At 37.2% G+C, this 22696-nt stretch overlaps 1 protein-coding gene across 3 annotated transcripts in view; it reads left to right on the top strand.

Moving 5' to 3' along the window:
- Nucleotides 1–22696, top strand: part of LOC306854347 (rho guanine nucleotide exchange factor TIAM1-like) — a gene marked incomplete at its 5' end in the record, with an annotated part of 44153 nt that overhangs the window by 6592 nt on the left and 14865 nt on the right. For 2 of the 3 annotated variants that reach the window (XM_079392281.1, XM_079392280.1), the window contains 11 exons: nt 501–673; nt 1153–1377; nt 3009–3194; nt 5705–5851; nt 6088–6162; nt 7408–7578; nt 7957–8061; nt 8542–8623; nt 9725–9811; nt 11413–11625; nt 11961–12061. In XM_079392281.1, the coding sequence (XP_079248407.1) occupies nt 501–673; nt 1153–1377; nt 3009–3194; nt 5705–5851; nt 6088–6162; nt 7408–7578; nt 7957–8061; nt 8542–8623; nt 9725–9811; nt 11413–11625; nt 11961–12061 (1565 nt within the window). Of the gene's footprint in view, nt 1–500; nt 674–1152; nt 1378–3008; nt 3195–5704; nt 5852–6087; nt 6163–7407; nt 7579–7956; nt 8062–8541; nt 8624–9724; nt 9812–11412; nt 11626–11960; nt 12062–20058; nt 20263–22696 lie in introns of those variants that run through there. The other variant, XM_079392282.1, reaches the window with a different exon arrangement.

The following is a 22696-nucleotide window of genomic DNA, read 5'->3' as shown; positions in this document are numbered from 1 at the left end:
GAAAGTTTATATGAACAGTATTTGTTTGAGATAGAAATATTTTGTAACATTATAGAAGTCTTTACTGTCATCTTAATGTGTCCTTATTGAATTAAAAGTATTAATTTCTTTCAAAAAATACACTTACCTGCCTCAAACGATAGTATATAGTAAGTTCCTCATATTTGGATACACACAGTGTTAGAGTATTGACATGTTAGAAAGCTCTCTATCTTTGCCAACAGTGTGAAAACAGAACAAAATCGAAGCTGAAAAAACAATCCAATAAGTTTGTGCGCATTATATTGGATTCTCTTCAAGTAAGCAGTGCTGCATTTCTTATTTTGGCCACTGGAGAGCAGAGTTCAATCAATAAAGCTGTAAAACTCCAATCTATTGGATATCCTGCTCCCGTTCCCCTGGAAACAGCAGCTGAGAGATGATCTGTAGTGTTAATTGAACTCACGTGAACAACTTTGAATTTCTGATGCCTGAGTGAATGTCAGAATTTGTCCTCCCAGGATGCACTCTGTTTTTCTACGAGACGGATGGCCGGTCAGGCATTGATCACAACAGCGTCCCTAAACATGCCGTGTGGGCCGAGAACAGCATCGTCCAGGCCGTCCCAGAACACCCCAAAAAAGATTTCGTCTTCTGCCTGAGTAACTCGCTCGGAGACTCCTTCCTTTTTCAGGTGACTGAACAGCCTATGCAAAGCTAATACTGACCAGATAATGTATATGTGAGTTTCATATAAGAACATTTGACTCACTAATATGTTCAGAATAATACCATATACACTGTTTCAGCCTTCTATGTTTTCCTAATCTAGTTGTCTAATAAACCTGGCATTGGATATTATGATAAATGCTGGCTCTGTGACAAATTGCCCTTGTTCCTCATTTGAAAGCCGCTTTGGATAAATGCATAAATGTAATTTTTTGCAGTAGGCGTTACGTCACAATAAACATTAGTGTGCTACTTTGTTGTCAAGGCTCAACAGATCATGTGGTACATTTATTTATTAATAATAAAAATGTTTACTTTGCTACCTTTAAGCGGAACAGAAAGTCAAAACTCACAGCTGTAGTTACTTATAACTTTATTTTAGGGCATATTAACATAATTTGTTAATATGCTATTTAACCTTTGACCCTTGACCTCTTTCTGTAGACCTGCAGCCAAACTGAGCTTGAGAACTGGATCACGGCCATTCACTCGGCCTGCGCCGCGGCCGTCGCTCGACAACACCACCGCGAAGACACTGTGCGTCTGCTGCGGGCCGAGATCCGAAAGCTGGAGCAGAAGATCGACATGGATGAGAAGATGAAGAAAATGGGAGACATGCAGCTCTCCGCTGTCACCGACGCCAAGAAGAGGAAGACCATTCTGGAGCAGGCGAGTGATTGGTTATTTACCATATTTGGGCCTGAATTACCCACAATCCAACATGTTTAGCATCAAAACATTCACTAACCAATAAGCAGCAAAATCACATCTAGTCACAACATGATGTTGAGGTGATTTTTTTATATAATAAAATATAAAAAATATATATTAGAATATAAAATTAAAATAAAATACAATATATAATGACAAAAAAGCAGATTTTTAAGAATAAATATTTTTTCATGTTTTTGAAAGTAGTCTCTTCTGCTCACCAAGGCTGCATTTATTTGATCAAAAATACAGTAAAATCAGCAAAATCGTGAGATATTATTACAACTTAAAACAACTGTTTTCTATGTGATTATGAAATGTGTGTTTTTGAAATGTGTGATCAAATCAGAATTTTCAGCTTCGTTACTCCAGTCTTCAGTGTCACATGATTCTTCAGAAATCATTCTAATATACTGATTTACTGCTCAATAAACATTTCTGATTATTACCTATGATGAAAATGCTTGTGCTTCTTCATAGTTATGTGGAAACCTTTTTTTTTTTAGATTTCTTTGACAAATAGAAAGTTTTATATATGTACTCATATAAATGTATTTATTCTTATATAATAATAGCATTTATTTTGAAATATAAATCTATATATAGTGTATTTACAGTCACTTTTGATCAATTGAATACATCTTTGCTGAAAAAAATATGTAATTTCTTTCAATTGACCCCAAACGATTAAACAGTGTAGGGTAGACAAAAACATAATGAGTGCACCTTTAATATACAATAATATGTTTGTGTTATACAATATATAAACTATACAATGTGTTTGTATTATACAGTCATTTTGGACCAATGCACATCTTCCCAGCAGAGCATGATGAAAAGAGAAACAAGTGAGGGACTAAATGTTGGTTGCATCTGGTTTGGACAAATAGTGTTAGTTTTGCACAGCTGTCAGTAATTATTGTATCAATATCGTAAAGCTTTAACGGCACTAACATCCTCCGCATCCACTGTATTACTGTAGATTTTCATCACGGTAATTCTGATGCTGTCATAATGTTGACAGAACATTGATTCACTCCACACACTTGCTGCTAAAGTTCACGTTCCACTCAATGGATGTTTACGCAAGAAGCAGAGCTCAGAATGGCCCGCGGCCCATCAGGAGGAGGGTTAGCGGGTGCCTGTGTGTTTGTGTGGGTTTTTAATTTTGGCAGCGTCGGGTTACGCATTGTGCCCTGGTGAATGGCAGCAGGGTTGAGTTCCTAGGGAGTCCCAGACCTCGCTGCCAGTGGAATGTGTGGTGCTGTTGTTTGCTACTTTGTGTGTTGTCTGGACCGCTGCCCCCTCTGCCGCGTCTTCCAAAAAAAACATCTATCCCAGAGTAGCTGGGAGGAGACGCTGTGGTGTATAAAACCCACTCCACTGCCCTCCAAACACCATTTCATTAGATCAAACCAGACCAAACACAAGGCACGGAAGCTTCTAGATATCTAGAGATGGTCCTTTACAGCTAAATGTAATGTTTTGACCTTGTTTTTGAGAGAATAAAATGATCATTTTGACAACTCTCACATGCCGCTGGCCTGTTGTAAACCGTGTTCTAAACTTTTTCTCTTTATTTTCCTCAGATTTTCCTGTGGGAGCAGAATTTAGAGCAGTTCCACATGGATCTGTTCCGCTTCCGCTGTTACCTGTCCAGCCTGCAGGGCGGCGAGCTTCCCAACCCCAAACGCCTGCTGGCTTTCGCCTCCCGTCCCACCAAACTGGCCATGGGCCGACTGGGCATTTTTTCAGTCTCTTCCTTCCATGCTCTGGTAATTATCTCTCAGTTTTCCATAATTTATTCCATCAGTTTGTTCCTATTTTTTGCTAATACTTTTATTTCTTGTCTTTTGTATGCGTGTGTGTTTGTATATGTTATATATATTTCTTATATGAAATTTTATATATTTCATATATATATAATTTTTCAACTTTAATATTAAAATATATATTAAAACCTATAATTATTTAATAAAAATAAACTTTAAATATAATTTTTAATATTAAAATATTGTTAGATTTTGTGTTTGTTTGTATATATATACACACACAGTATATTTAGAAAAGATGAATAAATATATAATTTTATAATATGAATAAATATATAATTTTTACTTTGAATTTTAACACTACAATGTATTAAATGAAATTGTATTGATGATGAAAGTGAAAATGATTTGCATGATTTGAGCAAAAGTTATGTTACCATTGTTGTCAGAATTTAGTGAAATATAATAATATAACAGTTTTAGAGATTTCAATCTTTCAAGTAGACATAGAAAACAGCTCTCTGGTGGCTTAAAGGGAACTTACTTTGATAAGTTTTTAAACGTTTGGTATGTAGTGTATTTCAAACAGAAGCATGGCTCAGAATACCACATCAAGAGCATCAGTATCGCTCTATTTTTACCCAGAATGCATGTATTAACCTGCTTCCTTCCCACCCGTCAGTGTTGGTGTACGTGGGTAATGGATTTTGGCATAAAAAGAAACAGTAGTTTTCTCTTGGATGTGGGCCACGGCTCCGGCTGATCAATACCATCCATCCTCATATTCGCCTCCAGCTCTGGCGTTCTATGCAGGAGCTAGAGGACACTGGGATACAGGGAGATTTTATTTTTGTCTATGCAGCTTGGATGATTTTCTGGGGTGGAGGGTGTGGGGATGTTCTTCAGCATTCACATTCTGAGAGGATGGAGAGAGAGGATAAGTGTTGAGTCCAAATGAAGTGCTGTTGGCCCGTGTGCTGTTCTTGACGAATAATAGCTTGGTTCAGAGCAGTGGAGAGGGTTTTTGATGCAGCCGGAGTGCTTTTCTCCATCAGGAGACCCAGAAATGCCACAGCGCGTTCAACACAGCGAGCGTGTATAATTTTTGAATGACACTGAAAAGAACTTGCCAAACACTTCACTAACCTTTAAAATTCATCCGGACCCGAGTGACCACAGGAAGCAAGTTGTTTTTGTATGAATGAATATGTGTGTTTATTTATTTCTAAAGGTGATGTCCCACCAGCAGACTCGATTTTGGTAGGGAAAGTGTGTTTTTGCTGAAAAAGAATGAAAGAGTGGTGATGGATGAAATCTGTCCTTTGACATTTTTTTTGAGAATATAAGAGCAAGAACAATTGTAGACTGACTGAATGCAGTTTATGGAGAAACTTTGAAAAATACTGAAAAAGGTGTGTTGGGTATTTGTCTTTTCAGGGCTGTTTGTATTCAGCAAACGCACATACTGCTTCTTTCTTATTTTGTTAGTGATTTAAATGCAGGAGAACTCCAGAAAACACATTGATTACACAGTCACCATTAATAACAATCAGCGTTTGTGAGCTTTGTGTTTGCTGAGGGAAAAAATCTCAAGCAGATCTGATCAGGACAATGACTTTCCTACAAAAAATCAGGCAAAGCAGCTGTATTTTCGAACATTGTAGACCAACTCGTGACCAGTTTAGACTAGCTTACATCTAGTTTGTTCCGCTAATGACTAGATCATGCCAGATAAGGATGCATTTAGACCAGCTCATGGCCAAGTTAGACCAGCTCATGACCAGTTTGGACTAGCTAATTACAAGTTAGACCAGTTTAGACCAGCTTAAACCAGTTAATGACCAATTTAGACTAACTAATGAACCATTTAGACAAGCTTACGGACAGTTTAGACTAGCTAATGACCTATTTAAAACAGCTCATGACCTGTTGTGACCAGCTAATGATGAGTTTATACTAGCTAATATCCCATTTAGAACAGCTTATGACCAATTTAGACCAGATCATGACCAATTTAGACTAGCTAGTGAACCATTTAGACCAGCTCATGGCCATGTTAAACCAGCTAAAGACCTGTTTAGACCAGCTTTTGACCAGTTTAAACAAGCTAATGACCAATTTAGAACTGCTTGTGACCTGTTTAGACTAGCTAATGACCTGTTATACTAGCTACTGACCAATTTAGAGTAGCTAATGAATGATTTAGACCAGATAATGACCCATTTAGACCAGCAGCTAATGACCAGTTTAGACTAGCTAATGACCAATTTTGACCAGCAGCTAATGATCCATTTAGACCAGCTAATGACCCATTTATGCCCAGATTCTTGAACAACTTGTGAATGAAGCTGACGACTGAACATCAGTGTGAGCGAATCAATGAGAACGAGTTTCACCGAGCAGCTGTGTTCATATCTCAGACTCCTGCTAGGAGCCGTCTAGTCAGTTTGATCGCTGGGACACACAGTATGAATGTTGTCCCTGTACCTCATGCAGCTGTTTTGTGTCTGTAGGTGGCGGCTCGCACTGAGAGCGGCGTGAGGCGTCGGGCACAGGCGATGTCGCGCTCCACCAGCAAACGCAAGAGTCGCTTCTCCTCACTATGGGGTCTGGACACCCACTCCAAGAGAAAGAGTAAAGGTCATCCCAGCATTAACCAGGTAAACTACACACACACACCTAATTCACACTTAGTTTTTTTCTTCCAGAACACATAAATATGCATATGAAAAGATCAACCGGCTCTGCTTAAAAAATAATATGCAAATTAATTTGCATGCTGATTCTGCATTTTTTTTTCAACAAGCAGATGAAATGCATACTACATAAAACACATACAGTTGGTTTTCGTGTTTTGGTGGGTGACTGCTGAATGTTAGATGTTATTTTTGAACAGGTTTTTGCAGAAGGGGATGATCCAGTTAAAAGTCCTCTAGAAGGCATGTTTGAGGGTTCTTCTAGTGAGACGACGGTAAGAAACATGCATCTCTCAATACTACACTATCTATAAAAGTGGCAAAAACACACAAAATACTATACGAGACCACTGCACCAAATCAAAGCTGCCGTGTTCAGAGAGATGCGCTCTGGGATGGATCTCTGGAGTGGGTTGGCAGAGATGTGGGCGTATATTTATCACTGGCGTTGGCGGAGGTGTGGGCATTCGTGGTGTAGGAACGGTAGAGATGGTTGTGCTATAATCCACTGACCTGGGGCGCTGATAAAAGTGTCGATGTTCTGATTCACTCACTCAATCATAAGCAGAGAAAGAACGATGGTGAAATGGTAGTTGAGATTACAGTGCATTATTATCATCCGTGTTCAGATGTTTAGAAGTTTGGGGTCAGTAAGATTTAACGTTTCTGAGAATCTCTTCTGCTCATGAAGGCCACATTTGTTTATCAAATGTACAGTAATATTGTGAAATATTATTACAATTTTCTATTTAGAACAGTTTTCTATTTGAATATATTGTAAAATGTCATTTATTGCTGTGAATGTTCAGCATCGTTACGCCAGTCTTCAGTGTCACATGATCCTTCAGAAATCATTATTATATGCTGATTTGCTGCTCAACAAACATTTATTATCAGTGTTGAAAACAGTTGTGCTGCTTCATATTTTTGTTTAAACCATGATGTATTTTTTCAGGATTCTTTGAAAAGGTTCAAAAGATCAGCATTTATTTGAAATATAATTTTTAACATATCTTTACTGACACTTTTGATCAATTGAATGCATCCTTGATTTATAAAAGTATTAATTTCTATTAAAAAATAAGACACTAATTTTACTGACCCAATCTTACTAATCCAATTTTTGTAAAAGTGTAACTTTTAGCTTTAAAAATCTAATTCTAATGTTACTTCCAGTTCAATGATCACAATGGAATTTGAACATCAAGTGGTACACAGAACAATATGCTATAGTTGTATACTGTACATTTTGTTACATGTATGAAAATGTGTTTTATGCATACAGAAAATGTGCATACTATGCACAAAATTAGAAGTAATGTAGTATGCTAGGATGATATTTCAATTATATATTATTTTATGCTAGAAGTTATTAGCACACGGTGCACCTCAGATTCGGTTCGGGTGAGTTCTTATAAATGATGAGATGAGGATAATCATCATTTCACATGATTAATAGCATCTCTAAAGGCCTCGTTCACAGATGCGCCTTCACCGTGCTTTCATTTATCACACTACAGAAAGACACCAAGACCCCAGTGAAAGGTCTGCCAAGACCCAGCACAGATCATGACATCTGGTCCAGAGACCACCTCACTCCATCATGGGTGCTGCTGCCAAACGACCAGCCTGTGTTAGCCATCATCCAACCCGGAGAGTCGGCCCTCGACATGCTGGAAACGATCTGCAAGGTAACGCCAACAAACTCAAGATCTTTCTAGTGCACGAAACATTCAGAGTCGCTTCAGTCTTTGTGGGATTGAATGTCAGTTTGAAGGTCACTGGTGTCGTAAACTCAGATGCTATGTTCCTCAAGGCGTTCCTCAGAGGGTTTTTAAAGTCTCAAGCATGTGTCCACCCTATATAAAGAAATTAATTTGCTTTGAAATGAAAACACGCCGAATGAAAATGTGCTGCATCCTCTCTGATATGAGCATTTGGGCCTTTTAGCGTGTGATTCCTGTCCATCTGGCCCACTGAGAAGAAGATACAGCCCAGTAACATGTCTTGGCGTCGCTCTTCATCCATTAAATGTGTGTCTGCTTTCATCTCTCCTGGTCTCTCTCCAGGCTCACCAACTGGACCTCACTAAACACTACGTGCGGCTTAAGTTCCTCATTGAGAACCAAGTGCAGTTTTATATCCCCAATCCGGAGGAGGATATTTACGATCTGGTAGGTTTGGAGTTAAACTCGCTCTCCCACCCGCTGCTTAGATGCTCTCTCATTACTTTCATCCTGCTGGGACATCACACTTCATCCAAACACCCTTTCTCTTCCTCTCTCCTTCACGCTTTAATAACAAAATCTTAATTTTTTCTGTGGAACACAAAAGGAGATGTTTTGCTCATCCCTCCATCTCTCCTAAAAAATGTCTATTTTAAGCTATGGAATTGCTTCATTCTTTCGAAGCTTCACTTCTCTACATCCATCATCCTTTAACTTCTGCTCAGCGTCTTCATTTATTATGTTTTGAGTGTCCAGGTCAGACACAATCGATAAAGTTCTCCTTCTGTGAAATGGGATCTGTATTCTGTCACTTTCGCCCTTTCGTGCCGTCCCATGTGTGTTGTTTATGCTGTTTGAATGCAGAATTTCAAAGTCGTGTTCAGTCGTGGAATATTAATGAATGATGTCCTGTGCTCTTCTTCTCAGCTGTATAAGGAAATCGAGCTCTGCTGTAAGATCAGGAAGGTCATTCAGTTTGATCGGGATGAGTCCTGCATGATCGGCTACGGTGAGAGCCAAAAATGTGTTATGTTCATCAAATCATGTCTGGTTTACATCCACCTCTTTGTACTGGAAATTTAACAACGGTACCTGGAAAAGTCATGGAAATGACAAGTGTTCCCAGTAGCTTTTACATAATTTTTTCAATAAAAAGTTTACATAAATGTGAATACGCTTTATGGTCATTGCTTGGGGGGACGACATGATGAGATCACATGACCAGCTGAATCCTACTAGATTTATCTCAGTAAACTGCATGTTTTTGGACTAGAATATGAGTTGACAGAATATATTACATTTAATTATTTAAAACAGTTGCTTTTACTGTGATTCTACAACCACATCACAAAATGTCAATATAATTCGTTGCAATGTTATTCTAGTATTTATTAATGATTTGAATTATTTTTCAATTTTCACATTAATTTTAGTTTACGTGCTATTAATTTACTATTAATTATGTGCTTTTGTCATTTTTATATTTTAGATTTCTATGTACAATATTTTTATTTCAGTTTTAGTGATTTTAGTACTTCAACTAAAATCAGTCAGTTTTAAAAGGCAAAATAAAAAAGTTAAGTTTTTTTTATTTTAAATGTAATATTTATTTTTATTTCAGTTTTATTTCAATTACTAAAACAATTTTTAATACTTTTAGTAAAAAAAAACCAGCAATCGTAGAAGATTATATTTGTTAATTTTTATTCAATTATGTATTTATTTATTTTTTGCATTATTAATATTTATTTCTATTTTTTTTGCATTTTTGTATTCAGTTTTATTTATTACTGCATGTGGGAAATCCTGAAGAGATTATGCTAATTTGTCTATATATGGTGGTAGTAGTTAAAGGGACAGTGCTGGGAAAAACAAATAAATTATTCTACAATAAATTATTTTATAGTCCATAGAAGAACAAAGAATTCAAATGTGTTTATAATGACATGATGGAGAGTAAATGATGGCAAAAAAATTTAATTTGGGGGGAACTATCCTTTTAAAAATCTGGCCTTGTAAATGAAAGGTTGCATGTTCAAACCCTATGAGGTTTGTTTCATGATTATACTTGATTATGACGTCTATAATTTCATCTCTCTGTCTCTCGCAGGTTTTTCCATTTCAGTGGTGGAGGAGGACAGCGTTCAGCAGCTCTATATCACTGACGTGAGAGCTGGAGGATTAGCGTTCGCTAAAGGTTCATTAGCTCGTTTCACCTCCTAATTACATTCTCTGTCTCTTTTCACCCTTGTCTCTTGGTTTGTTCTTTTCTTTCTCTCTCTCTCTTGTCTGTTGAGCATCTGCTTAGGAATCAAGCTGTATAAGTAATTGCTGCGATATCTGCACTGTGCTCCTGGTGTTATGTAACATGTTGTCAGCTCTGTGGGGTTTCTGAGAGCCAAAGATTGCAGATTTATTCTCAACCCCTTTGAATAATGACAAACGATAGAAGGAATCAGAGAGGCGATTAAAGTCGGATTCACTGATGTGCAGTACTTGTAACGCACCTGCTCGAGGAACGTGATGCATTAAACAGGATGTGTCACGCAAATCAGGATTTTTCTTGCTCGTTTTTGAAGATTTTTTTAAGTATTTACAGGCATTTTGCACACAGAAACCTTAAAGGTACAGTAGCAGAAATGGCCCATTTAGGGCCCTTTGATTTCTGCGATGCACAAAACGCAGACGGAATCCAGTCATAAAAACGGAAATTGTCGTTTTGGATGAATGAATCAAAAGTAGGTCATTAATATTAGTAGTAAATATTAAGCCGCAAAAGTCGATGTAAATATGAGTCCTGCATGTTCTGCGCGTCTCTGTATGAATGGAGCAGACGTGCGGTTTTGTTTACTGCATACACAGGGCGCGTGGCGCTCGCGGTGATTTCAGCGTCTGCCGTCTCAATGAGGACATAAATACATGAACATCTCTAAAACTGATCTGAGAGTCACTTTACGAGCATTTTACCATTTCATTTGAGTAAAACTAGCGTCATATCATACACACACAGAACTTTAAAGGTATTAACAGCAACCCGTCACAATAAAAGTTTGGTTTAACTTATTAAAGACATTGTGCCAGAAATAGGCTCCAGATATATTATTATTTAGTAGAATGTAAGTAATACTACTACTACTACTACTGTTGAAAAATAATAAAACTTTATTTTTTAAAGAAATAATCACATAATGTTTTAATTTTAATAGTAAATCCTCTTTATTTGCCGAAAATTTTAATGTTTAATTTTCATTAATTAAAATATAAATTAAATCAATGTTTTATGCCTTCATCTGATAACCAGTAAAATTTAAATACACAACACAGAATTTCTGACGGGGACAACATTTCATAAGGCTACTGTAAGAATAAATCAAATTAGTTTGTATGCATTCAAATAATTAGACATGCTAAAACACAGAATTTGGTAACAATAAAACATAAGGTGAGAAAAAAATAAAACATTTCATACGGCCCTAAACATGTCATTTTTGTTACACTTTTAATAAATTAATGTTAAATTGTGTAAGTTTCATGATTTTAATTCATTAGACATGCTTTTTGATTAATAAAATTTAATTTGACCATTAAAAAGGAGTCCAGAAAAATTAAAACGGAAAAAACTGAATTTAGAAAAACATTTAATGGAATTTGGGAAAAAATAAAATGGATTTCATAGGGCCCTATCGCAAGTTCACTGTGCATTTAACCATTTCATCCGTTTTGCATATCTCAAGAAGTCTATGCAATATTCCACTACTTAATTATTCATGAGCTATTACCATATTGAAATGATTGCAGGTCTGAATGCGGGAGATGAGATTCTGCAGCTGAATAGGAAGGACGCCCGCACTCTGACCTTTGCTGACATGAAGGTGGCGTTCGCTCAGGTCTCTCTCTCTCTCACCGTCAACACGCTGCCCCCTGTTGACCGCCGGCAGCTCTACTTCCTGCCACCGAGACGCTCGGACGCTGTGGACAACCTTTACACGGACATCTTCTCTCAGAGTCAGGGTGAGGGGAGGCCAGAGATCTGCTGACCCATTTATTTGACTGTTTTTGTGTTTCGATTTGTCTTGAGATGATATAATGCTTCAAAATAACTGCTAACTAGTGTGTTGAAATGCAACACACACTTTTCTACAGTATAAACAAGGGGTTCATGCTTTGTCTTTCTAAGGGAGTTTTTAGAAAAACTTCAAAAATGTTTCTTTACACTCTTTTTAACTACTGAACACATTATTAAATAGCCAAAATATGAAAAGAAATGCATATATAATATATCATCCAGAAACTGCAATGTTCAGTGCAGTTATCTGAAAACTAAAAACTGAATTGTGTTTCCACAGAGGAGATTCTTGATGATGGAGTGGGTCTGATTGTGGAGACTTCAGGAGACAGTTTAGACGACGACTCTGAGCTCTTCGCTGAGTTTGATGACTATGGAAAGGTAAAAAGCTCTGATCAAAGTTTCTCTTTGAAGTTATTAGCCTGGCTCTTGTGTGGCTCCACCCGTAACGACGGGACACTTTTCCTGTCTGTGCGTGGGTTTCGTTCACGCTCACCAAATCTAGAACTGCAGGCCTTCGAAACTCTGAACTCTGAGCGAGAAGAATCACACTGCAGAGATGCTTCACCATCTGTCATCTGTGCTGTTTTTAAACGGAGGGATGCTTACAGTTCAGTCGCTTTCTGTAATTTGTCGTGTCACACTGATAAATTTGACCCTGTCTGTTAATTGTTTTATCTTTCTGTCTGTCTGTCTGTCTATGTATCTATCAATATATCTATTTGTCTATCTATTCATCCGTCTATCTATCCATCCCTCTCTATAACTATCTGCATATCTATCCATCTGCCTTTCTGTCTTTCTGAAGCTGGCTGCACACTAGACGATTTTCAAATCTTAGCCGATTTTAAAACAATGTGAGACCACAGACATGAAGACAGTTCAACTGATTTTTAGCCTTATAATCCTCTGAATGCGCACACTAGATGATTCGAGCAGACCGCGAGGCCGCATTTCACGGTTTCACAGTGGCTCTTGATCTCACGGAGACTCGCGAGATCAAACGTGACTAGAGAAGAAAAACAAAGAGGACAATCGATGTTGTCAGCTGGCTCTCCTGGCGCGCGTTCTGTTTCACAGTGATAAACAAAGTGTACAATTATGGATGATGTTCTCTGCTCTCACAGCATGTTTGTGGCTGCCAGGTTTCAGCTATAGAAGCATGCAACATCCAGTGAGTGACGCTTGCTCGCTCTCATTGGCTATCGCGAGTATTACGTCAGAGGCAGCCCGATCAAGAGTCCTAAATATCAAACATGTTTGATATTTACGATTTGAGTTCGGCGACGCTCCGTCTCTATCGGGAGCAGATAAATAATCGCAATGACACCACACAATAGAGGATTTTTAGACAAAAAAATCGCTTGCGACAAGCCGCGAATCGGGCCAGTCCGTCCGTCTGTCTGTCTGTCTGTCTGTCTGTCTGTCTGTCTATCTATCTATCTATCTATCTATCTATCTATCTATCTATCTATCTATCTATCTATCTATCTATCTATCTATCTATCTATCTATCTATCTGTCTATCTGTCTGTCTGTCTGTCTGTCTGTCTGTCTGTCTGTCTGTCTGTCTGTCTGTCTGTCTGTCTGTCTGTCTGTCTGTCTGTCTGTCTGTCTGTCTGTCTGTCTGTCTGTCTGTCTGTCTATCATCTACCATTATAGTTTTATCTATCCATCTATCGTTCTGTCTTTTCTGTCTTTCTCTCTTTCTCTCTGTCTGTCTGTAATAATGAACTGTCTGCAGTGTATCTTATGCCGGAAGCTTTTGCTGAGTGTTTGGAGATAATTAGTTTGCCTTAAGATGGGTGACAGTAAAACAGAGGTCGTTTGGTTTTCTTTTGCATCCTAATTGCTTTATTATGAGGCACAATTAACTGAATCTTGGAGGCGGCAATGAAGATGGTCTCAGAAGATGTGTCAGACAGACATAACAGTTTTGCATTTAGACGTTGTGAGAGTGTGTGTAGTTATTTTTCCACATCTCCAAGCTGCAGGATACAGTCACAGTTGTTTTATTGGACAGACGTGTTGATGGATGTGTTGAGATGATGGAACCAATCAGATTCCACACGACCCTTCCATATTAACAGACAAACTATTTTCAGAAACCTGTTTCCAGAATTCCCTGTTCATCTTTATGTCACTAGAGCACTGTTGAGTTGAGACCTTAGTGGTGGAAGCAGAAAAAATATATTTGCTGATGTTCTTCCATTCCCCAGCCTAATTTCTAGACCTTACATGGTTGAATCCCAGTTTTTGTTCCTAGTCCAGCTGTGATGGCCTTCTCCACTGCAGGTTTAGACTGGTTCTGTCTCAGTCCATAAACGTCTTACATGCGTGTCTCTATCCATGAGAGGAATGTACTGCAGGGATACTCAAATTACTTGGGGTCCACTTTTAGAAAATGAGGTGAAATTGTACCTGATATGAATTGTTTTTAAAATATGTTGCTCTTTTATAATGTATGCTATATTTTTAATTTTTCTGAACATTGTAGTCAATGTATTTGTGATATTTATGAATGCCATTCATAATATTTATGAATGTTTCCTGTATGACTTCTCAACTACTTCACATGCAAATGTCTTTTATACTTATTATTCATTAGTAGTGTAAAGTCATAAGTAACAATTATTTTTCATAATAATTGGATGCAGCGCTTTAGATATCAATCCGTTTGGTCTGTTTTCACTGTCGAGCTTTCCACATTTTGTCACATTTTTTGTTGCTAAGTGCAATTCACACAGTTTGAATATGCTCCAAGCTGTTGCACCAATCGGTGATGACAGTATTTACATATCCTGATGTTTCTCTTCTCGATTATTCATGCAGAAATACAACTTGCGAAACATTTTTGGAATTAATCTGCTTGCTCCACCAATTAAATGCAATATAAAAGTAAGTTTTACACCCCGTCTGATCTGCAAGCAAGTGCCGCAGCATGATAAAACTAGATCTCTCACATTATAAGCCTGGTCTTTGAGTGTCTCTGCAGTGCAGAATGAGTTGGTTCTGGATCTGAAGGGAGTGTTGCTGTTGGTTGGCTGTCAGGCCCAGGCAGAGAGATGCACTTTGGGTCAGCAGAGAGACAGCGGGACTCTGGGTCTCGCTGGGAGCTTGGAGAAGATTGCTTTTGGCATGCATAGACAAGTGTCTGTTTCTTTGCATAGCACCATCTCTCTGGCCTTTATTAAAATCAGAAAGAAGCATAGAGGGCAGATGGGAAATGCAAAGGAATCTATAATCACACTCATATATATATATATATATATATACAAACACACACACATAGTGCTGAATGTAATGTAATTCAGGTTTAGTCTGAATGTGCTCTGAAAATGTGAATAATTTGGTGCCGCGAGACACAACTAAATATGATCTCCCTCAGCGATTCGGCTTGGTTTGTTTATCTTCTCTGCCATTATGTGTCCCCCCAAAAAGTATTTGGACACTTAAGTCACACTTAATGTTAATATCAATGCATTAGAAACAAAATATCAAAGAAGTTCAGTTTATTTGTTTTGAAGTTGCAATATTCATCACAGCAGTTCATCACAGTTTTTCCCCAAAAAGGTATTTAGATACTTGAGCAAAAATATATTAATATTAATGTCAGTGCAACAAAATATCAAAGAACTTGCATTTATTTGAATTTATTACTTTAAATAAAACATGGTAAAACTCACTCTTCTAGCAAAACATTTCAGAAAATCAAATTAGTGAGGCTAAAAGTCATTGCAAAAATGACTCAGAAAAGTTTAAAAGGTTTGTGATGAGAATAAATCTTTACTTTCAAAAGCCACTTAGTTTGATGATTTCTTATGCAGTGTCATGCATGCATTTTAATTGTGGCTATTGCAAGTGTACTTTTTGGAGCCACTGCATTTTGTATGTAATGACCTGGCATTGTGAAAACTCTTTTTTTAGGGTTCTTTGCCTTTTATTGGGAAACTATTGGGGAGAGACATTTACATACATTTACATTTATTCATTTAGCTGACGCTTTTATCCAAAGCGACTTACAATTGCTATATATGTCAGAGGTCGCACGCCTCTGGAGCAACTAGGGGTTAAGTGTCTTGCTCAGGGACACATTGGTGTCTCACAGTGGATTCGAACCCGGGTCTCTCACACCAAAGGCATGTGTCTTATCCACTGCGCCATCACCACCCCAGACTTGAACTTAACTTTCCTAGTTGAGGACCAAAGCTTAATGTATCAGCCACTAACCACTGCGCCAAGACTCACTTCATTGATATTTATTGTTTCCCTTCTAAAGGATTCGGTTTAATTGTGGAAACTTGCTGTAATATATCCATTTTTAAGGCGGCTGTCAACATTTTCACTTCATGAGCTCAGTTGTGAATAATGGTACATTAGCAGTGCTTCTCGGTCTGCTGGGATATTATTCTGTAGATGGACTAGAGAGGGATTTGTACTCACGGATCATTTGAAACATTTTTCTGTGTGATTTGTCGTTCTCTGCTTGCTGATCTCCACTTTAACAGGTGGTTGGGATTGCGGTGTGTGTGATTTGTTATATCAGGAGACGTCTTTGATGCTAAAAGTGTTCAGTAGAGGATTTGGCAAGTTCAGTCTTCAGCGCTGGTCTTCTTCTGCAAGCATTTCTCATTCTCTTTCAGGTGGCTGATAGTTTTTGCTGTAACAGACAATTCTCGTTTTTTGTGCATTTCCAATTAAAAGACGGGTCGGTTTTTGAAAGAAGTTGCTTCTGCTCACCAAGGCTGCATTTGTTTAATCAAAAATATGTAATGTAATTTATTCCTGTGATGCAAGTCTTCAGCGTCACATGATCCTTCAGAAATCATTCTAATATGCTGATTTGCTGCTCAAGAAACATTTCTTATTATCACCTATAATGAACTTGATTGTGCTGCTTCATATTTTTGTGGAAACCATGATGTATTTATTTTTTTTGTATTATTCTTTGATTAGTAGAAATTCTAAAAGAACAGCATTTAATTAGTAACATTATAAATGTCTTTACTGTAACTTTAGATCAATTAAATTTATTCTTGCTGAATAAAAATATTGATTTCTTTCAAATAGCCCTGTTAAATCGATTAAATCACATGCAAAATAAAAGTTTGTCTACATTTTATATTTACAGTATATATAATATAAATCATATATAAATATGCATATTAATTAATTTAATTACATGAAAAATAAAAGTTTGTCTTAAGGATGGGCATTTTCCCAAAATTTTGCATTCGAATATTTGGGCTCCTAAAAAACGAATATTTGATCATTTGTTTATTTAAATGAGGTTTAATGAGAAAGTTATTTTCTCATTAAACGGTTTCTGAACGAGCTTATGATTAGTCGTTACTCAACAATGTTCTATAACAACATTACGTTATATTGCAAGGTTTTATTTTGCTTGAAAACATGTGTAAACAAAACAAATACATAAAAAAGCATTTAAGATCACGCAGCGCAAACGGAAAAATCAAGCAGATTGTGCCAATTACAGTACAGAACGTAGGCTACATATACTGGAGTCGGCCTATATTTATTGTGTTTACATTTTCACGTATTAATTCTGAGAGAGACAATGATATCCACATGCGCCGGTGAAAGTTTGTTCCTCAGTCTGATAACAATAAGAGCGCGCTGATAAAGATAACGTGTGCTAAGTTTCTTAGCGCTTTGTGTTAAACCACTCTCCCTCGAGGGACCTTTATATATGTCTCAGGATCATTTGGATATCAGATGCACTCTCTACAGCTGCGCTTACCTTCAGTCGTGAATGCAGTGATGGACAGCTGTCTTTCCTCAGTCAGCTGTGTTTGGATTTCATGTGACTTCTCATTGTGGTGGTGATATTATGATAAATCAGTTTCACTAATTCATTTAATCAGAAGTAATTACATTTTGTCAGATCATTTGTGACCCTGGACCACAAAACCAGTCTTAAGTCGCTGGGGTATATTTGTAGCAATAGCCAAAAATACATTGTATGGGTCAACATTATAGATTTTTCTTTTATGCCAAAAATCATTAGGACATTAAGTAAAGATCATGTTCCATGAAGATATTTAGTAAATTTCCTACCGTAAATATATGAAAACTTAATTTCTGATTAGTAATATGCATTGCTAAGAACTTCATTTGGACAACTTTAAAAGGCGATTTTCTCAGTATTTAGATTTTTTTTCCAGATTTTCAGTGGAAAGCAGTTGATGTATAAATCTCAATTTCAAAAAATTGACCCTTGTGACTAGTTTTGTGGTTCAGGGTCACATTTAGTAAGATCATTTAGCTCAAAGTAAATCCAAACTTCGCCAGGCAGATGATGACATTCTGTGATCAAATACTATATGCATTTAGTTATAACTGCTTCGGATTTACAATGGATTCCCTGCATTTACGGCCAGCAAATCAACACATAGTAAAATTCAAATAGTGTTTTTATTGTTCGAATAATAATTGCAGACCGAATGTTCGACTATTCATGCACACCCCTAGTGTCTACATTTTATATTTAAATATAGTATAAATCATATATAAATATGAATATTTATTAATTGATTTGACAGCCCTACTTTCAAAGAAAATTTCTTACAGAAGCCATACTCCATTCAAAATTAAATGGATGTTTAAATTTGACATTTTAAATGGAAATAGTCCATTTAAGTTTTTCAGACAGTGACAAAGAGAGGAAGTTTGTTAGCGATAGTATGACAAAAAAATAAAGTAAATCGATCATTCTAATGTGACTATAGGGCATCATGAGTCTGTAGAGCTGAATTGATTCTGTCGTATCATTGTTCTGTGGCGCATCTCATCGGCCGTGTTTAATGATCGTGCTCCTGTGCTCCACCATCGCAGCATGTGCTCACGAACCGCAGTGAAGCCTGAATCACAGGATCTGACGGCGCATTTCTCTCCGTGCTCTTTTAAGTCCTAGTGCATTCATTCTGTTTATTTTCCCCCGCTGGCTGTCTCTCCCTTCACATGGCAGTTCAGATAATCAATCTTTATGAAACAGACACTTGCTCCAGTCCTATATTATAAATCATGAAGCTACTGTTCAATTGATTTGCTCATCTGAATGCACCGATACTGTGATGGTCTTCAAAATGAATCACTCAATTTCTATTTGTGAGCAAAGCCTCCATCTTTTACTTTACAACTAGTAGACTAGTTGTTCATCATCTTTAGTTTTATATTTTTAGCGGTGATGCTTCAATTAGCATGCTGACAGCTGCTAGACAGTTTGCTCGTTAAAACCCTTCATCCCCTTTTAAGCGCCGCTGCTATAGACGTACACATGCAGACGGACATTTTTGGCCTTTGCATCATGACTCACAGTCCTCTGCCATAAGCATTGCATTTTAAGATTGCTTGTCAAGTTAAAAATAGTTGAAAATACCTCAAGACCCCTCCGTCAAGGTGTTTTTGAACACTAGAACATACTAGAAGTGTATCTAACAGTGGTCAGGTGAACCTGCAACCAGCCTAATGGGATTGTGATTATTTTTGCATGCTGGGAAAAGCGCTTAAACCAACCTGAAGGCCTTTTCACAAAATTCGGCGCATGTGTTCAGCGCAGTGACTCTTTTGAATCGAAACAATAAATCCGTGGCTATTCACACCAGGCGCGTGAAAAAGCGAGGATTTTTTTTCGTCCTGTGTTGAGTTTTTTTTCCCCCGTCGCTCAGACGATTTGTAAAACTTACTAAAACTGCGTATTATATTACTAATATTACCTAAATATCAATATTTCCACCAAGTATAGTTTTTTCATAAAAGATGACGATATACTATATATATATATATATATATATATATATATATATATATATATATATATATATATATCAGCTTTAATGCATCAATCAAAATAACTAAAGTTTCAAAGTATTCAAAATCTATCATTTAACTTACAATCTGGTGTAATTCAGGCAGTACATTTTACTAGTAAATTTTTACTAGTACATTTTATTTTAGTAGTTTTGCATATCTGTAACTACAGGTCTCTCACATTCTCACTGCACTGATATTCTTGTGCGTTTGAACTTGCCCAGCCTATCATGAACAATAACAACCTTGGAAGGGAGATTCCTTCCACTTCCTTTTCCTCTTCCTCTTCCTCTCTCCATTTACCTTTGATTGTTTTTACGTGTGAGTTGAGTATCTTAACTTATGTAGCTCAGTGTTTGCTCAGCGTGCCAGGAAGAGAGAGAAGATAAATGAGGTGGTGTCGCATCAGAACGGGCGGGTGAATACGGAATTGGAACGAGAAGAGAGGAGGTGGGCGAACGAGAGAGAGAGAGAGAGAGGAGAAGAGCTCTCTCTCTCTCTCTCTCTCTCTCTCTCTCTCTACTCTGTCATTTGTTCTATTTGTTATAAGCGGAGGGATGTTGTTGGGCGCTGCAGCAGTGAATCTGTGATTTCTGAGGCGTTTCCTGTAACTGATCCAGCGTCAGTGACAGTGGGCCGGCGTGTTTCTCTCCGAGGCTGTTTCTGCTGATCCTGAGTCAGTCATGTCTGTGCTCAAACGCAACAGACACAGCAAACGCTCATCGGACTCCATCTATGACATGCTGCACCTGGTGAGAAGCGTTTTATGACTGGCGTTTTTCTTAAATCACTGTCTTTTATTGATCAGTTGGATAGTTTTTTTCTTAACCTGAGATGGGGCATATTGACGCTTTGGGTTTCTGTGCTGGTTTTTGTTGGTGTTTTGTGGATTGTTGCTGTCAGAATGTCAGATGTTTGGGTTTTCTAGTCAAGAGTGACATAATTGTTAATATATTGAATTTTACTATGGTAATACCATGTTGTTTTTGCATGGTAGTAACATGGTGTTCTTTGAAATACCAATAAAGTACCATGTAAATATCATGCACCATGTGTGTTTTTTTTTTTTTTGGGAAGGTTTTACTCTTTAGCCATTTAGCCTTTTATAGACAAGTCAGATTGTGATTGTGAGCAATTTTGTGCTTTTGCAAACTGCAAAAAGAGTTCAAATCACTGGCTTCCAGCAAGATTTTTGTTGTTTTTAGAGGGATTTTGAACAGTTATAAACCAGTTTATTCTTGCTCATAGATCAGCATATATCTGTTAAGACCATCAAACCACCAAAGGCTGTTATTTTAAGCAGGGTGGGGTGATCTTGTTGGGATTTCATGGAGGAAAGTTCACTGGAAGTGTGGATATCCCTTTGTGTAGGTGCGCAACGCATGTGTTTGTTTCTTCACAGTGTGCAACCTTTTATACTCATAAAATCAATAAAAACATCCATAATTCCATTGTAACACTAAGTACATATAAAGTCAGGCATGTGAACACTAATATTGGAATATGAACACCCTTATCTGTGAAGTTATGCTGCAAGATTTCATACTTAAAATGACAGTTACCTAAAGGCAGTTAACGTTTATTTTGTGATTTTTTTTTTTTTAGGAATAGGAATCCATGCATTTGGGAATTTTGCACAAGGGCGAAAGATTTACCACACAAATTTCATAATTATTTCAAGTTGTTCATGCAGATTCACCTCATCGACTGACAGAATGCTGCTTGGTCTTAAAGTGACGTCTTTAACAATTAACAATAGATTTTTAATTGTACTTTTTGCCTGCAAATTTTCACTAATGTGACGCATGTTTAGGGTTAGGGCTTTGTTCAGACAGGAGGTTGTGAGCTCTACACCTCAGCAAACACCACTAACAAGCGTGTTTTCCTTTCACAGCAGTGACATTGGCATTTTCCCAGCAGTTAATGTGTTTTATTGTGTTGTGCGGGTTGTCGTATTTTCTCTCTGCTGTTATGCTGTTCTGAGACTCAAGGACGCTGGGAGAAACACTGTAATTCATCCTTCGTGTGTCCTTGCGTGGGCATTCGAGGACCGCTAAGACTCTCGCCACTAATGAACAAGGAAAGCAGCTTTCACACGTTTAAAAAAAAAAACAGTGTCAGCCAAAATAAGCACCTGTAGCTTGCTATGTAAATAAAAGTAGTTGAAAGTCAATATTAGCACTTACTCTTAGCAAAATGCAAATCACAAGGATGGTTTTAATGAGTAACTGGTTACATATTTTTATGAATCGGTTGTTTTTTCTTATCCTGAGCTGGGGCTTATTGATGCTTTGGGTTTATGTGCTGGTTTTTGTTGGTGTTTTGTGGATTGTTGCTCTCAGAACCTGCTATTTTTTACGTAGTGTTAGTAATTTATACATGGACATTTTTCTATGTTAACACTTGATACCATGAAATACCTTAGAGTACCTTGTAAATATCATGCATATTGTCATATATCAAAGTACCATGGTGTTACCATCTAATTATTTGATTTTACCGCCATAATACTGTTGGTAAGGTTTTACTCACTATTCTTTGATTACTTTTAAAGACCAATTGGATTGCAATTATTCTGTGCTTTTGCATGATTTTTAATTATTATAGTTAACTTTTTTTACTTGAAATAAAATACTAAAACTAAACGCATGTTACTTGAAAAAATAAACGTTAAGTGAAATAAAATAAAATAATAAAATATAAAAAAGCTAACTTATTTTATTGCCGCTAATTGCCAACTTGATGTAATAAAATAACTACAACTAATAACTGAAACTAAAACTGAACACTATAAAAAAACACTAAAACTTAAAAAATAAAAAGTAATTCAAATTATTAATAAAAACTATAATATTAACTAAATTAACACTGGTACATGAGTAGGGTTGGGTACCAAACTCGGTACTTTTAAGGGTACGGACTGAATTGCGTCGGTACTACCGAGTAACGATTCACATTAAATCATTCGGCACCAAATTTCGGTACCTGAGAACGCTTTTGGGCGCATGCGAGAGAGAGAGAGAGAGGCAGAGAGAACCTGTGACATGATGTCACCCCTGCAACTCTTTAAAACGCAACACACAGGGCAACCCGAAATGCCCTGAAGTGTGCTTACATTTGTAGGGTCATATGGTTTCCGTGAAAACGCGGACAGGATGGCGGAGTTCATTTATAAAAACGGAATTT

Source organism: Barbus barbus (genome assembly GCF_936440315.1).
Source record: "Barbus barbus genome assembly, chromosome: 34".
NCBI classification, from domain to species: domain Eukaryota; kingdom Metazoa; phylum Chordata; class Actinopteri; order Cypriniformes; family Cyprinidae; genus Barbus; species Barbus barbus.
Note: the sequence above shows the minus strand (reverse complement) of the source record. Positions and strands in the feature narration are given on the sequence as shown.